Here is a 17,202-nt window from a genome sequence, read left to right on the forward strand (position 1 = left end):
TATGTCATAATTATGACTAAACACCGCCCCTTTCTAAAATGTATCTAATTAAAATCTGATGTTAAACCCAACCTTCACCCTAACCGCATTGCTAACATCATGCCTAACCCTACATTTAAATTAAGACTAGCGTGTTTCCAATAGACACAGCCACAAAGTCAAAATTGCCTATATCGTAAAAAAAAGTATTTGGGGGTGTTAATGTAGTTATAAGGCCGTGTGGTTATGTTAAAAATCAATTGTAGAAATATGCGGGGTTTTTTACTTGGTGGCTGTGTTAACTAGTGACGACGGCTGTAGTGGGCTGCCCAGGCTTCCAGGCTTTGCGGGTGAAAACATGGCAGGCATGAGTGCGGTGGGTCCTCGGTCGGCCTCTGCCGGACTGGTTCAACAAGGACTTAAAGAAGCCCTGATTGATACGTTAACGGCTATCCTGTCCCCGGTTCAAGAAGTGCGAGCAGCCGCTGAGGAGCAAATAAAAGTGTTGGAAGTGACAGAGGGTAAGTTAAGCATGGACTCTAGTATTGCTAGACCAGCTGATGTCAAGAGAGTGAAATGACATGATCGATAAATTCCATGCATATGATGGGTCTGTATTGAAAGATAAATGCTAGCAACTGTGCAGCAGACAAAACATTACTGTCATGATGGCTTGTTCTGATAAAACAATATAAGATGTTCGATTCTCTCCAAATGGCTAGCAAGTGGCGCAAATGAGTGTAGTTAGCCTATTCCCAACTAGCTACCTAAGTTAGCGGCTAACAAGTTAGTTAGCTCTGTGTGTGTGTGTGTGTGTGTGTGTGTGTGTGTGTGTGTGTGTGTGTGTGTGTGTGTGTGTGTGTGTGTGTGTGTGTGTGTGTGTGTGTGTGTGTGTGTGTCTGCCTCCAGCATTCTTGATTGCTAGCTAATTTAGCAGCAATTTGATCCCACTCTGTGTTGTTGTAACTAGCATCCACACACATGATGGCGGATCAATTCAACCAGGGATAATCTATTTGAACTGCCTCCGATTAAAATGGCAAGTTAACTAATACGTGCAACTAATATTTAGCTAGGTGGAACTGACTATAAGCAGCCAGTAAGACTTGATAGCTAGCTAGTAATTTTCATTCGTGAGATCTTATTTCGAGCTCAGAGCCCTGCTTGCCACTTGGAATTCTAGAAGGGTGACCGGTGATAGGATGAATCGATTATCAAGGCTTTGAAATCGTTTTAGGGTCGCTATTGCAACCATTCGATCTGGAAAGTTTCCCGAGAATATGATGCCTTGCGGATTCCGGCCTTTGAAAACTGATGGCATCAGTCGTTTTGACAACTATGCTTTTTTCATGTTTTAATAAAACATTGTTTCATCTCAATACTCCACAAGCCCTTACCCTACTATCCTATGCGTGTTGAATGACTAGCTACCATATTCTTATTTAGCTATACAATAAAGTACAGTAGTTCCCCTAAACCAGTTTGCCAATTAATCCAAAATAGAGTGGGGGTGAATATAGAGACAATGTGTACAGTGCCTTTGTCTGTGGTGTTCATCTCTGACACAGCTAAAAAGGCTGATTGTGCAGGCTGTCTGTCAGGATCCACTGCAGTGTCACAGCAGCAAGAATGGGCCCAGCTGGCCTCTTTCTGTGGGAGCTGCTCTATGTATGGAACATTGTCTCCTCAACTGAGTGACATCAAAGTCAAAGCTGGGGACAGAGTGGTGGGTCGTTGCAGGGAAGAGGGGATGAGTCCGACTGACGAGCATAAAACCCTTTGGAAGAGTTCTCCAGTGCTTGTTGTAAATGTTCAAAGGTGCTTAAAATTGTCGATGAGTCGGTCATGAGTCAAATCATATGGACATTTTTTTCCATGCATGCATGCCCCCCCCCCCCCCCCATGACATGGCTAGTGTGCTTCCAAGAGTGTCTGTATGCCTGATGATCTGTCCACTGTGTTGATGTTGCTCAATTTGTGTTGTAGAGTTTGGAGTCCACCTTTCAGAGCTAACTGTGGATCCTCAGGGAGCTCTGGCCATTCGTCAGGTTAGTTAGCAGAACATTTTTAGTTATATGGTGTATGACTACTTCTCAGCATCTCTTTCACACTGCTATATCTATCATTCAATTAATTCATTATACTGTATGTGTTCAGTTAGCCTCAGTCATCCTGAAGCAGTATGTGGAGACCCACTGGTGTTCCCTGTCTGAGAAGTTCAGGCCCCCAGAGACCACAGACCGGGTAAGCAACGCGACATGTCATTCTTTCAACTAGCCTAGTTGAAATGGATCATTGTCAATGGCTAGCTATTTCAAAACAGTGAGGAGGATTTAATAAACAGCGAATGATGCCTAAATTACCCCCTCTCTCTCTCTCTCCAGGCCAAGGCAGCCATCAGGGAGCTTTTGCCTGGGGGTCTCAGGGAGGCCATCAGTAAGGTGCGGTCCAGCGTGGCCTATGCTGTGTCGGCCATCGCCCACTGGGACTGGCCCGAAGCCTGGCCTCAGCTCTTCACCCTTCTCATGGACTTGTTGGTCAGCGGCGACGTCAGCGCAGTGCACGGGGCCATGAGGGTCCTCACAGGTAAGGACACACGCATCCCCAATTCCAAATTGACCTCTCTTCTTGTGCTCCGTTTCTATTTGCTCCGTGTATTCACTTCATCCCTCTGGCCTTTTCTCAAAGAGTTTACCCGTGAGGTGACAGATACTCAGATGCCTCTGGTGGCCCCAGTAATTCTGCCTGAGATGTACAAGATCTTCACCACGATAGAGATCTACAGCATCCGTACCCGCTCCAGAGCCGTGGAGATCTTCACCACCTGTGCCTACCTTATCTGTGCAATAGAGGAGCTGGAGAAGGGTGCGGCCAAGGCCCTGATCTTCCCCGTAGTGCAGCAGTTCACTGAGGCATTCATTCAGGCCCTGCAGATGCCTGATGGACCCTCCTCAGACAGTGGCCTCAAGATGGAGGTCCTCAAGGTGAGAAGATGACCACAGAAGGATTTGTACTCCCATGGACCTATACAGCCAGATGTTGTAGTTTTGGGATCCGGAGGCCAAATCTTATCAGTTGTCCTGATCCATCCTCCTCTCCACCTTTTTACCTCGTCCCCAGGCTGTGACTGCTCTAGTGAAGAACTTCCCCAAACCCATGGTTTTGTCCATGCAGCAGATCCTGCCCATCGTCTGGAACACCCTGACAGAGAGCGCTGCTTTATATCCTTCACAATGCAACTATGTCCTCTGCTCTTTCATCTAGAGGTCGACCGATTATGATTTGTCAACGCCGATACCAATAACGATTATTGGAGGACCAAAAAAGCCGATACCGACTAATCGGACTATTTTATTTTTTTATTTTATTTTTTATTTGTAATAATGACAATTACGACAATACTGAATGAACACGTATTATATGACGTTAAAATAAATCAATAAATTCAATTTAGCCTCAAATAAATAATGACACATGTTCAATTTGGTTTAAATACTGCAAAAACAAAGTGTTGGAGAAGAAAGTAAAAGTGCAATATGCGCTAACGTTTAAGTTCCTTGCTCAGAACATGAGAACGTATGAAAGCTGGTGGTTCCTTTTAACATGAGTCTTCAATATTCCCAGGTAAAATGTTTTAGGTTGTAGTTATTTTAGGAATTATGGGACTATAGGATTATTTCCCTCTATACCATTTGTATTTCATTAACTTTTGACTATTGGATGTTCTTATAGGCACTTTAGTATTGCCAGTGTAACAGTATAGCTTCCGTCCCTCTCCTCGCTCCTCCCTGGGCTCGAACCAGCAACACAATGACAACGGCCACCCTCGAAGCAGCGTTACCCATGCAGAGCAAGGGAAACAACCACAGGCTCAGAGCGAGTGAAGTTTGAAACGCTATTAGCGCGCGCTAACGAGCCAGCCATTTCACATCGGTTACACCAGCCTCATCTCGGGAGTTTATAGGCTTGAAGTCATAAACAGCGCAATGCTTGACACACAACGAAGAGCTGCTGGCAAAACGCACGAAAGTGCCATTTGAATGAATGTTTTCGCGCCTGCTTCTGCCTACCACTGCTAGGTCAGATTATACGCAATGCAGGACACACTAGATAATATCTAGTAATTTCATCAACCATGTGTAGTTAACTAGTGATTATGATTGATTGTTTTTTTATAAGATAAGTTAGCACAGTTTTACCAGCAACTTACCTTGGCTTACTGCATTCGCGTAACAGGCAGTCTCCTTGTGGTGTGCAACGAGAGAGAGGTAGGTCGTTATTGCCTTGGACTAGTTAACTGTAAGATTGGATCCCCTGAGCTGACAAGGTGAGAATCTATAGTTCTGCCCCTGAATGAGGCAGTTAACTCACCATTCCTAGGCTGTCATTGAAAATAAGAATGTGTTCATAACTGACTTGCCTAGTTAAATAAAGATTAAATAACGGTGTAAAAAAAAAAAATCGGTGTCCAAAAATACAAATTTCCGATTGTTATGAAAACTTAAGTCGGCCATTCCGATTAATTGGTCGACCTCTACTTTCATCTTATTGTAGCTCGTTGTCTTCATTCCCTTTTGGTTCACATCTGTCAATAATGAGCTTATTATCTCCACTCTACCTTTAAAAAATTATTTTTTTTAAATGGGAGCTAGTGAGCCCACCTAGCTGTAGAGAATGGTCGATGTCCTGAGAATGGGGGTTTCCTTAACCGGGTGAGCACTTATGTCAGAACAGAAGTCAACTACACAGAGGAGGTAGACGACCCCATTGACTCTGACGGTGAGTACGTCCTTATCCCATTCACATCTTTACTGGCTGTATATGTACTTTTGTTTTCTCTCCAATTGTCGAATAAATGAAATCAACCTACGTGACACGGGCTGATCTCGATATGAGTCGTCTTGGTTGAGATTCGAGGTATTTATTTGTGTGCGTTTTTCTCCCAGGTGAGGTTCTGGGCTTTGAGAACCTGGTGTTTAGTGTCTTTGAGTTCATCCACACGCTGCTGGAGAACAGCAAGTTCAAGAGCACAGTGAAGAGGGCTCTGCCTGAACTGATCTACTACATCATTGTCTACATGCAGATCACTGAGGATCAGGTACAAACAACCTCACCTGTGTGTGTGTGTGCCATTTTTAAGAGAATCAGTTTTTGTAAAAAAAAAAAAGACATCATTTGGTATCGTGTATGTGTTCTTCATCCGTAGTAATTTCTCTGTAGATCAAGGTGTGGACGGCCAACCCCCAGCAGTTTGTAGAGGACGAGGATGACGATACCTTCTCCTACTCCGTCAGGATCTCAGCCCAGGACCTGCTGCTGGTGAGTACTTCACATGGGACACTAATAGTTTGGGCAAATCTGAAATGATACATTATTTCCCCATATGATGCACTCCTTTCTGTGGCTCTAAGTTTTAACCCCTCATAAAATAATACCCCACACGCAGACTGCTACCATTCCATGTGTAGGTTCTGGTCGATGTGACCTTTTTGGAGACGTCACAATTTTCCCTCAATTCAACTGTCCTACTCTTCCAACAGGCTGTGGCGACAGAGTTCCAGAACGAGAGTGCGGCAGCATTGGCGGCGGCAGCGACAAGACACCTGCAGGAAGCGGAGCAGGCCAAGAACAGTGGCAACGAACACTGGCGAGGACCACACACACACACCGGCTGCATGACAATAGACAGCGGTTGTCTCTCAGAAGTCATTAGTGGCTTCCTCTTCTTGTCTCCTGTTTGTCCTATGCACTGACCTGAAAACACAGGCTAGGTGAAATCAGAATGGATGCCTTTCAGGAATTTGCTTTCATCTGTCCAGGTATTATTATTATTTTTTTCTGCAGACTGAGGAAAGGAGACAAGGAGGAGACCACTTGACTATTGAGATGCACCCCATAGCTAAACAATCACCATGCAGTCAGACTCGAGGTCTGCTCTCTCCTCACCCCTGTGTTATCCCGTCCTGCAGGTGGAAGGTCCATGAGGCGTGTTTGTTAGCTCTGGGCTCAGTGAAGACCATCATCACAGAGAACGTGAAGAACGGCCGGGTTCAATTTGATATGCACGGCTTCCTGGCTAACGTCATCCTGGCTGACCTCAACCTCGCAGGTTTGTCCGTCTGGGATCTCTTGCTCAGCTCCTGGGCAGCAGTGTTTGGTTACAGTGCCTTCGGGAAGTATTCAGAAAAGTATTTTCAACATTTTGTTAGGTTACAGCCTGATTCTAAAATTGATGTTTTTTTCCCCTCATTAATCTACATACAATACCCCATAATGACAAAGCAAAAACAGGTTATCAATTTTTGCTAATTTATTAAAAATAAATAACTTAAATATCACATTTTACATAGGTAATCAGACCCTTTACTCAGTACTTTGAAGCACCTTTGGCAGAGATTACAGCATCGAGTCTTTGGTATGATGCTACAAGTATGGCACACCTGTATTTGGGGAGTTTCTCCAATTCTTCTCAAGATGGGGAGCGTTGCTGCACAGCTTTTTTCAGGTCTCTCCAGAGATGTTCGATCGGGTTCAAGTCCAGGCTCTGTCTGGGCCACTCAAGGACATTCAGATACTTGTCCCGAAGCCACTCCTGCATTGTCTTTACTGTGTGTTTAGGGTCGTTGTCCTGTTGGAAGGTGAACCTTTGGCTCTGTCTGAGGACCTGAGCGCTCTGGAGAAGGTTTTCACCAAGGATCGCTCTGTACTTTGCTTCGTTCATCTTTACCTCGCTCTTATGGAAGGTTCTCCCATCTCCACAAAGGAACTCTAAAGCTCTGTCAGAGTGAGCATCGGGTTCTTGGTCACCTCCCGGACCAAGACCCTTCTCCCCTGTTTGCTCAGTTTAGGTGGTTCCAAACTTCTTCCATTTCAGAATGATTGAGGCCACTGTGTTCTTGTGGACCTTCAATGCTGCATAAATATTTTGGTACCCTTCCCCAGATCTTTGCCTCAGCACAATCCTGTCTCTACAGACAATTCCTTTGACTTGATGGCTTGGTTTTTGCTCTGACATGCACTGTCAACTGTTGGACCTTAAACAGACAGGTGTGTGCCTTTCCAAATCATGTCCAATCAATTTAATTTACCACAGGTGGACTCCAATCAAGTTATAGAAACATCAAGGATAGTCAAAGGAAACAGGACGCACCTGAGGTGAATTTCGAGTCTCATTGCAAAGGGTCTGAATACTTATGTAAATAAGGTATTTCTGTTTTTTCTTATAAATTGTTTTTGCTTTGTCATTATGGGGTACTGTGTGTAGATGGCTGAGGATTTAAAACAAAATCTAAAATCTTTAGTATAAGGCTGTAATGTAATATTGTGGAAAAAGTCAAGGGGTCTGAGTACTTTCGGGAAGGCACTGTATGTTGTTGTCTGACAGTGGTCAAGATATCAATGAAGTGGAGGGCCTCCCGGGTGGCGCAGTGGTTAAGGGTGCTGTACTGCTGTGCCACCAAACTCTGGGCTCGCGCCACGGCTCTGTCGTTACCGGCCGTGACCGGGAGGTCCATGGGGCGACGCACAATTGGCCTAGCGTCATCTGGTTAGGTAGGGCTTGGCCGGTAGGGATGTCCTTGTCTCATCGCGCAACAGCGACTCCTGTGGCGGGCCGGGTGCAGTGCGCGCTAACCAAGGTTGCCAGGTGCACAGTGTTTCCTCCGACACATTGGTGCGGCTGGCTTCCAGGTTGGATGCGCGCTGTGTTAAGAAGCAGTGCGGTTGTGTATCGGAGGATGCATGACTTTCAACCTTTGTCTCTCCCGAGCCCGTACGGGAGTTGTAGTGATGAGACAAGATAGTAGCTGACAATTGGATACCACGAAATTGGGGAGAAAACGGGGTAAACATATTTTTTTTAAAGATATCAATGAAGTGGAGAAACTATAACCTGCATACATTGCAGCCATGGACTCTTGAGTTTTGAACGTGGCTCAGTATGTGCCTACCTAGCTTAACTGTAAGTCGCTCTGGATAAGAGCTAAATGACTAAAATTGAAATGTAGCTACCTACATAATAACCCCCTGTCCCTTAACTCGTTCCCCCCTTAGCGGCCTCTCCGTTCCTGCTGGGCCGTGCCCTTTGGGCAGCCAGCCGCTTCACAGCAGCCATGACCCCTGAGCTCATCCAGCAGTTCCTCCAAGCCACCGTCAGCGGCCTGCATGACAGTCAACCCCCCTCGGTCCGCATCTCAGCTGTACGCGCCATCTGGGGGTGAGTGAGATCAACACCTTAAAGGGAAAATCCATCAAAAATTGATACATTCCCAAAATGTTTTCCATGTCAGCAGTGAAGTATTCAAGATATTGGACATTCGAGAAGTAGTGTCACTTGCGTCATGATGATGTGGCCAGTGACTGTATCAACAGTGGACTAATGGGGGGGGGGGGATACCAACAGTTTTGTTTTTGAGTGGAGTTTAAGAAAGCTTCAACCTCTGTAGTTCACACATGCTGTACAGAGCAGCTAGAGGTTCTTTCCTTCCAGTCATAATAACAATAAGCTAGATCAAGTAAAAGCAGTGATGGCATAGATGGATGGATACATGCCTCTCGAGTTTGTCACCCAACTAGCCTTACAACAAAAACAACAACACCATCACAGTAAGTGTGTATGTATGCAGGTGGTAAATGTGTACGTACGTGTGCTCTTCTCAGGTACTGTGACCAACTGAAGCTGTCACAGAGTACCCACGTGCTGCAGCCGTTCCTGCCTGCTGTTCTGGACGGGCTGGTGCAGCTGGCAGCCCAGTTCAGCTCTGAGGTTCTCACCCTGGTCATGGAGACCCTGTGTCTCGTCTCCACCGTGGACCCAGCCTTCACCACCAGCGCAGAGAACAAGATCTGCCCCCTCACCATTGCCATCTTCCTCAAGTATAGTAACGGTAGGTAACTAACCTTGGCAGTTGGCACTCATTTAGTTCCTAATTGAGTCCGATAGACCGATTTGAGGTGTTACCGTATGGCTTACATCTATCCCAACATTTCAAATGAAAACTTGTGCCACCATATCGAACTCTCCTGTCCTCTCCCCAGACTCAGTGGTGGGGTCTCTGGCCCAGGACATCTTTAAGGAGCTGGCCCAAATCGAGGCTTGCCAGGGACCCATGCAGATGCGCCTCATCCCCACCCTGATCAGCATTATGGAGGCCCCCCCTGACAAGATCCCCTTTGGCCTGTGTGCAGTAAGTCCACTGTGTGGAAGTCCTTACTTTACATCAGCATTGTGCGTCAAGACCAACTCAGTGGCTTTGTGGTGAGTGTCCGCTCTGAGATTGGAAGGTGGGGAGTTCGATCCCTGGCTAAGTCATACCAAAGACTGTTAAAATGGGGCCCGCTACATCTCTGCTTGGTACTCCTAAGAGAACAACCAATATGGATTTTCTAGGGCCGATGGCTGATATTCAATATTATCAAATGTGACATGTGTAACATTTCCCAGAGAAGGCCATGTATGCATAAATTTTTAAATCGAACAATATATTTGACTTTGGTAAAAAAAAAAAAAAAAATCTAACTGCATAACATAATGGTAATAGTTGTATTTGATGAACTGGGTCAATTTTAAGATTGCATAAGCCTACTCACTATCCAGGTGACTGCATATTCAGTAGGAGTGTGTCCACGTATTGAGTTATTGAGCTTGTTCTGGCTGATCAGTGGAGTCTATGGTGCTACCGATGGTGATCAGTTTGCCTTCCATTTGAAACTTATATTCAATCCAAAATCAAATTTTATTGGTCGCATACACCTATTTAGCAGATGTTACTGCGCGTGTAGTGGAATGCTTGTGCCTAGCTCCAACAGTGCAGTAATATCAAACAATACACACACATCTGAGTGAAAGAATGGAATTAAGAAATATATAAATATTAGGACGAGGTGTGTGTGTGTGTGTGTGTGTGTACGTACCAGTCAAAAGTTTGGACACCTACACATTCAAGGGTTCTAATTTATATCTACAGTGTAGAACAATAACTAAGACATCAGAACTATGACATAACAGACATGGAATCATGTAGTAACCCAAATAAGTGTTAAATAAATCAACATGTATTTTAGATTCTTCAAAGTAGCAACCCTTTGTCTTGATGACAGCTTTGCACACGCTTGGCATTCTCTCAACCAGCTTCATAAGGTAGCTACCTGGAATGCATTTCAATTAAAAGGTGTGACTTGTTAAGTTCATTTGTGGAATTTCTTTCCTTCTTAATGCATTTGTGCCAGTCAGTTGTGTTTTGACAAGATAGGGGTGGTATACAGAAGATAGCCCTATTTGGTAAAATACCAAGTCCATATTATGGCAAGAACAGCTCAAATAAGCAAAGAGAAATGACAGTCCATTACATTAAGACATGAAGGTCAGTCATTCTGGAGCATGTCAAGAATTTTGAAAGTTGCTTCAATTGCAGTCGCAAAAACCATCAAGCGCTATCATGAGGACCGCCACAGGAAAGGAAACCTGGAGTTACCTCTGCTGCAGATGATAAATTCATTCGAGTTAGGAGCCTCCAGAAATTGCAGCCCAAATAAATGCTTCACAGAGTTCAAGTAACAGACACATCTCAACATCAACAGTTCAGAGGAGACTGAGTGAATCAGGCCTTCATGGTCGAATTGCTGCAAAGAAACCACTACTAAAGGACACCAATAAGAGGAAGAGACCTGCTTGGGCCAAGAAACACAAGCAATGGACATTAGACCGGTGGAAATCTGTCCTTTTGGTCTGATGAGTCCAAATTGTAGATTTGTTTCCAACCGCTGTGTCTTTGTGAGACGCAGAGTATGTGAATGGATGATCTCCGCATGTGTGGTTCCCACCGTGAAGCAATGGAGGAATAGATGTGATGGTGCTTTGCTGGTGACACTGTCAGTGATTTATTTTGAATTCAAGGCACACTTAACCAGCATTCTGCAGCAATACACCATCCCATCTGGTTTGCGCTTAGTCCCACTATCATTTGTTTTTCAACAGGACAATGACCCAACAAACCTCCAGGCTGTATAAGGGCTATTTGACTAAGAAGGAGAGTGATGGAGTGCTTCATCAGATGACCTGGCCGCCACAGTCATCCAAATGAGATGGTTTGGGATGAGTTGGACCGCAGAGTGAAGGACCATATACATGGATTGTTTTAAAGCAAAACTCCTGAACAATTTAAAGTAAAATATATTTTAAGTCCTGTTCAGCAGGTATAGCCAGATGCGTTGTCTCAGGTAGCTTACTTTTATTCCGGTGAAACACAATTTTCAACATAGATAACAATAACCTAGAAAAGGACACCGGTTGTCACTCAAATAATAATTCCTAGTATCGTGCAAGCCGTTTTAGCATTTGATTGCTGAAGGTGCCGCGCAGATGTGCAAGACCAGGAACAGGCCGCCTACATTGCGTTGATCAGTGCACGAAGCTGGACAGATTGCGCAGTGTGACTAGGCTGCTGATATTACCTGGGGTTGTTCGGCATCCAAAAGTCATTGATCTACAAGTAATATCAACACAGTTTACATGTAGTTCGAAACTGAAGGTATTTTCAGAAGGTAGAAAGAATGTAAAAATAAAAAAAATAAAAAAAGTGGTGTTCCGGCGATTTTTGTTACGTTTTGAATTGATTTTCTGACCGAAGTATGCTACATTTGGATCAGTTTATCCCCGGACCAACTTAGCCTGACGACTCACACAATTTAGCATGTCGTTTGCTACATACATAGTCTGAGACTACAACCATTGAAGTCGTTTGTGGTGACAAGGGACGTTGTACAAGACAAAGTCCTCAGCGATTGGATATTCTCTAACCAATCAGATAATCACATATTTTCTAACCGCCGCTTTACCTATGTATGTTCGGACTCTGGCCCAACCCATCGGTTTCTGGACCAATCAGACGGCCCGGCCGGAATGTGTTTGCATTGAGTGACTGATCGGGGTGGTACTCCGATTCATACTCATTGCAGAGAGTATACTAATGTCTGTGGCATGGCGTAGCGTTTGGCCGGAGCAAGGAGTCTGGGTAGCCAGGCAATGGACCAATACACTTGTATCTTTAAACCTTTTGAATTGGGGTCTGATTTATCGTGAATTGTTACATCCCTATTATTGACTGTCAACTTTTAGGGTCCCAGTCAGTCATATTTTGACAGTTGTCTCCTGTGCCCCCCCCCCCCCCAACCTCTCTGACAGACAGCCATAGACATCTTGACCACAGTGGTCAGATACACCAAACCCCCGCTCTCTGAGATGCTGGTCTGCCAGGCGTTCCCTGTGGTGGCCCAGTGTACCCTCCGCACAGATGACAACACCACCATGCAGGTACACAGACTGAGAAGGGCCCAAATATGTTAATCCCAACTCTATTTTGTACACCTTTTTTTTAAATATTTTATTTCTCTCCTGTATATATCAATTCATGGAAATGAACTCAAACCCCATCCTTTTCAGAACGGTGGCGAGTGTCTGCGGGCGTACGTGTCGGTAGCCCTGGAGCAGGTGGGCCAATGGAGGGACACGGAGGGCCACAGTGGTCTGTGGTACGTGATGCAGGTGGTCAGTCAGCTACTTGACCCTAGGACATCAGAGTTCACTGCCGCCTTCGTGGGCCGCCTGGTGTCTACGCTGATCGCCCGCGCCAGCACCGAGCTGGGAGAGCAGCTGGACCAGATCCTCAGAGCCATCCTCAGCAAGATGCAGCAGGCCGAGACACTCAGTGTCATGCAGGTAGAACGAAACCTCTTCGTCTGTCACTCTCTGGAACTGACCCCTCTAAATCCATCGGTGGAATTCAGTGGGTTCTGGGATGTTGAGGTGTCAACATGTCAAGCTTCCAGCATTCAATTGATTTTTATCTGTTGTATAGTGTCTTGTATCATGGTTATTCAATGATTGCTCTTTTGCCACCCATGTAGACTCTGCTAACATTGGACTCCTCTCCCCAGTCTCTGATCATGGTGTTTGCCCACCTGGTCCACTCTCAGCTGGAGCCTTTGTTGGAGTTCCTGTGCAGTCTGCCGGGCCCCACAGGGAAACCGGCCCTGGAGTTTGTCATGGCCGAGTGGATGAGCCGACAGCACCTCTTCTATGGACAGTATGAGGGCAAAGTCAGGTGAGGGCTTAGGGTTGGCCCTGGAGCATCCACTCTCCCCAAGATGGATGAAAAAGTAGAATATGACTGTTGTCCACCCGTTGAAGCAAATGTGTGTTCCTCTCTGTACTCCCCTATCCACCTTTTATTACTAGGGATTTGAACTGTTAAACGCTAATAATCTATTCATTATTTTTGTTTGATTTTGACGTTTGTTTCCCCTTCTCCTGTGTTGTCCCTGTTTTAGTACGGTAGCCCTGTGTAAGCTTCTGCAGCACGGCCTCAACACAAACGACAAGCGTCTCCAGGACATCGTCGTCAAGGGTGAGGAGCTCTTGGGCCCTGACGAGGGCATCCGCACACGCTCCAAATCTGCCAGGAGTAAGACCAATACAGATATCCTCTTTGTCATCAGCTGTTTAACTAAGCATTTAGTCAAATATAAGAGAATCAACGACAACAAAAATTCTATACATTTGCCCAAGAAAATGACATTGCCTATATGAATGAATGCTCCATATAAGCACCCCATTCTCTGGCCTAGTGTATGATAAGGAATGTATTTGCTTCGATGTTAATGTTTTTGTTGGTGGTCTACACGTTGATGGTATGCACATCTTCATGTTGCTACAAGGTCTCGGTCTCACTTTCTCCAGATCCAGAGAAGTGGACCAACGTTCCGTTGCTAGTGAAGGTCTTTAAGTTGATTGTCAATGAGCTGTCATCAGTGGTGGAGACCAACGCAATCAGAGCTGCCGCAGCAGACTGGAGTCCAGGTGATGGGTTGCAGCTATGTAACAGCGGCGCATGTCAATTTCTCTCTTTGGCCTTGAGGGGATAGTTCAGACAAATGTACAAAATGATATACACTGAACAAAAATATAAATGCAACATATAAAGTGTTGGTACCTTGTCTCATGAGCTGAAATTAAAGATCCCAGAAATGTTCCATATGCACAAAAAGCGTATTTCTCTCAAATGCTATGCACAAATGTATTTACATCCCTGTTAGGGAGCATTTCTCATTTGCCAAGATAATCCATCCACCTGACTGTTGTGGCACATCAAGAAGCTGATTTTTTTGTTGTTTTTTTTAACGGCATGCTCATTACCCAGGTGCACCTCGTGCTGGGGGAAATAAAAGGATCACTCTAAAATGTGCCGTTTTATCACAACGCCACAGATCTCTCAGGTTTTGAGGGAGCGTGCAATTGGCATGCTGACTGCAGGAATGTCCGCCAGAGATTTCAATGTTAATTTCTCTACCTTAAGACGCCTCAATGTTGTTTTGGGGAATTTGCCAGTACGTCCAACTAGCCTCACAACCGCAGACCACGTTTAAACCACGCCAGCCCAGGATCGCCACATCCGGCTTCTTCACTTGCGGGATCGTCTGAGACCAGCTTCCCCGACAGCTGATGAAACTGTGGGTTTAACACAACTGAAGAATTTCTGCGCAAACTGTCAGAAACGGTGTCAGGGAGGCTCATCTGCGTCGTCGTCCTCACTGGTGTCTTGACCTGACTGCAGTTTGGCGTCGTAACCGACTTACGTGGTGAAATGCTCACCTTTGATGGCCACTGGCACGCTGGAGAAGTGCGCACTTCACTGATTAATCCCATTTTCAAATATACCGGGCAGATGACAGACAGCATGTATGGCGTCGTGTGGACAAGCTGTTTGCTGATGTCAACGTTGGGAACAGAGTGCCCCATGGTGGCAGTGGGGTTATGGTATGGGCAGGCATAAGCTACGGACAACGATCACAATAGCATTTTATCGATGGCAATTTGAATGCACAGAGATACCGTGAAGAGATCCTGAGGTTCATTGTCGTGCCATTCATCCGCCGCCATCACCTCATGTTTCAGCATGATAATGCACGGCCCCATGGCGCAAGGATCTGTACACAATTCCTGAAAGCAAAAAATGACCCACTTATTCCACGGCCTGCATACTCACCAGACATGTTGAGCATGTTTAGCATACTCTGAATCGACGTGTACGACAGCGCGTTCCAGTTCCCGCCAATATCCAGGAACTTCGCACAGCCATTGAAGAGGAGTGGGACAACATTCCACAGGCCACAACCAACAGCCTGATCAACTCTATGCGAAGGAGATGTGTTGCGCTGCATGAGGCAAATGGTGGTCACACCAGATACTGACTGGTTTTCTGATCCACGCCCCTACCTATCTATGACCAACATTAATATCTATATTCCCAGTCATGTGAATTCCATAGATTAGGGCCTAATGAATTTATTTAATTTGACGGATTTCCTTATGAACTGTACCTCAGTAAAATATTTGAAATTGTTGCATGTTGTGTTTCTTAAATATATTTTTGTTCAGTGTATTTATTCCCTTACCTAGAGTTGAAAGCAGTTTTGAAAGCCATGTCAGACTCGTGTCTTTATTTGGCCGGAAAATACCCTCCTGTCTCTTAATCGTATGACCTTGGTGTTGTCTGTTGAAAATGTGGTCTCTGATAACTGTATGTGTTTTTTAATATTATGAAATCAATTGGGCCCCATTTGTATCTGATCCCAAAGTGTTTTTTTTGTTACTGCAGAATCAGTAGGAATGTGGGAGGAGGAGGAAGAAGAAGAGGAGGATGAAGGGCTGGCCGGGCAGCTGCTCTCTGACCTCATCGCTTCCAACAAATATGGTGAACTTCCCTCTGACTCTTCCAGATGTCTACTCAATCAGTGCACTAGGCATGCAGATGTTTTGTAGCACTATCTGCCATGTTTCACAGGTATCAAATAGTTTTTTGTCTCCCCCCCCCTCCAGATGAAAACTACTATGAGGAGGATGATGAGGAGGATCCAGATGCCTTGAAGGACCCCATATATCAGATAGACCTCCAGGTAATGCTAATCTGCTCATTTTTACATTTAGATCTCACAAACATGACTTGTTAGGGCAAATGTGGTTGTGCTTTTTTTTATTTGTCCTTGGGGAGATTGATCAAGTTAAATTGAACAGATTCCAATGGTCTGTGACGTTTTGGGGTTGTATTTTAATGTCTTAACTTCACTTTTTAAATAAACTTTCTTGTGCTTTGTGTTTTTTAGGCCTACCTGACAGATTTTCTGACCCAGTTTGCCCACTCTCCGTGCTACAGCATGTTCTCTGGCCACCTCAACGATGCTGAGAGGAGAGTCCTGCAGTCTATCAGCATCTAAACCTGCCCCCATCACCCCCTTCCCTACAATAACTCTCTTGTCCAATCCCTCTCGCTCACCAGCCAATTACCAACCCCTGAGTGGGGGAAAGGCTCTGATTGGCCAGGTGGTTGTTGATGCTTTACCTCCATCTCCAACAGAGGAACATGAAAGGACGGGGGAGAAGAGCCAGACTTGCACTTACCCATGAGAATCTTCTGACTGAAAGGATGGCCAGGAAAAGACTGCAGATCTGTGAAGGTTGAGGTTAGATTTAGGGGAGTGAGGGACACCCAGGTTTGTTCCGAGAGAGGACTGGGAGACCGTTGTGGAGTGACCTCCTTAGTGTCTCCTCGCTACTCTGCCCTATTGGACTTGTTGGGATGTGAGAGGGGTTGATGTTTTACAACGGGAGAAGCAGGCAGGGAAACTATGATATATGAACTGTCTTTACTGTGTCCCATTTGTAACTCAACCCACTTATTTTTCTGTGTCTGTAAAAAATATATATAATGTAACCTTCCAAGAGGCAAAAGAGACTTAATGATGACGGAAAGACAAAATGAACATCTTTGAGACTAAAACATTGGCGGCCTTATTGACTTCTGATTGGGATGAAAACCTTGGTCTTCCGGTCCCCACTAGGGTCTGGGTGGGTATGAGGGATTCACACTGTTCCCATGGTGACTCAAAGCCATGTAATTTCATTGTACCCACTGGGGTTGGAGTGAAAGTCTAAATAAAAGTCCCAACAGGACAGCATTTTAAGTTTCCATTGTTATTTGGTCACTTTCCCAGGTAGTGAAAATGTGAGTACATAGTCTGTATGTTACAAAATCCAAATGTTTGTCAAAGTTGTCATTTCAAGTTGTTAGTTTGTTTGACCTTTCACTTAGGGCCTTGAAGTTTTTGACAATTCATTGTAATCTCTTACCTGAAGCATTCGGTGTGTTTCTTCCACAGAATTGTGCTTTC

General features: G+C 45.1%; 1 protein-coding gene across 1 annotated transcript; it reads left to right on the forward strand.

Annotated features, from left to right (window-relative positions):
* The first annotated feature begins 226 nt into the window (after positions 1–226).
* On the forward strand, positions 227–16,984 carry LOC135542251 (importin-9-like). Its single transcript, XM_064969081.1, has 22 exons — positions 227–500; positions 1,966–2,027; positions 2,137–2,223; positions 2,364–2,565; positions 2,668–2,963; positions 3,100–3,200; positions 4,700–4,758; positions 4,926–5,077; positions 5,200–5,298; positions 5,520–5,626; positions 5,949–6,088; positions 8,032–8,194; positions 8,638–8,864; positions 9,016–9,164; positions 12,161–12,289; positions 12,419–12,694; positions 12,913–13,079; positions 13,306–13,439; positions 13,715–13,834; positions 15,633–15,728; positions 15,854–15,930; positions 16,138–16,984. Exons 1-22 carry the CDS (start codon positions 338–340, stop codon positions 16,246–16,248), a joined length of 3,117 nt encoding a protein of 1,038 aa, XP_064825153.1. The 5' UTR covers positions 227–337; the 3' UTR covers positions 16,249–16,984.
* The last annotated feature ends 218 nt before the right edge of the window (positions 16,985–17,202 follow it).

This window comes from Oncorhynchus masou, chromosome 6, assembly GCF_036934945.1.
Source record: "Oncorhynchus masou masou isolate Uvic2021 chromosome 6, UVic_Omas_1.1, whole genome shotgun sequence".
Lineage (NCBI taxonomy): Eukaryota > Metazoa > Chordata > Actinopteri > Salmoniformes > Salmonidae > Oncorhynchus > Oncorhynchus masou.

Bases quoted from the DNA above. Each gene is read 5' to 3' on its own strand.
- LOC135542251 (XM_064969081.1), top strand. From the start codon at position 338: ATGGCAGGCATGAGTGCGGTGGGTCCTCGGTCGGCCTCTGCCGGACTG. The intron at 2,224-2,363 runs GTAAGCAACGCG...CTCTCTCTCCAG, and splicing joins CCCCAGAGACCACAGACCGG to GCCAAGGCAGCCATCAGGGA. The intron at 6,089-8,031 runs GTTTGTCCGTCT...TTCCCCCCTTAG, and splicing joins GGCTGACCTCAACCTCGCAG to CGGCCTCTCCGTTCCTGCTG.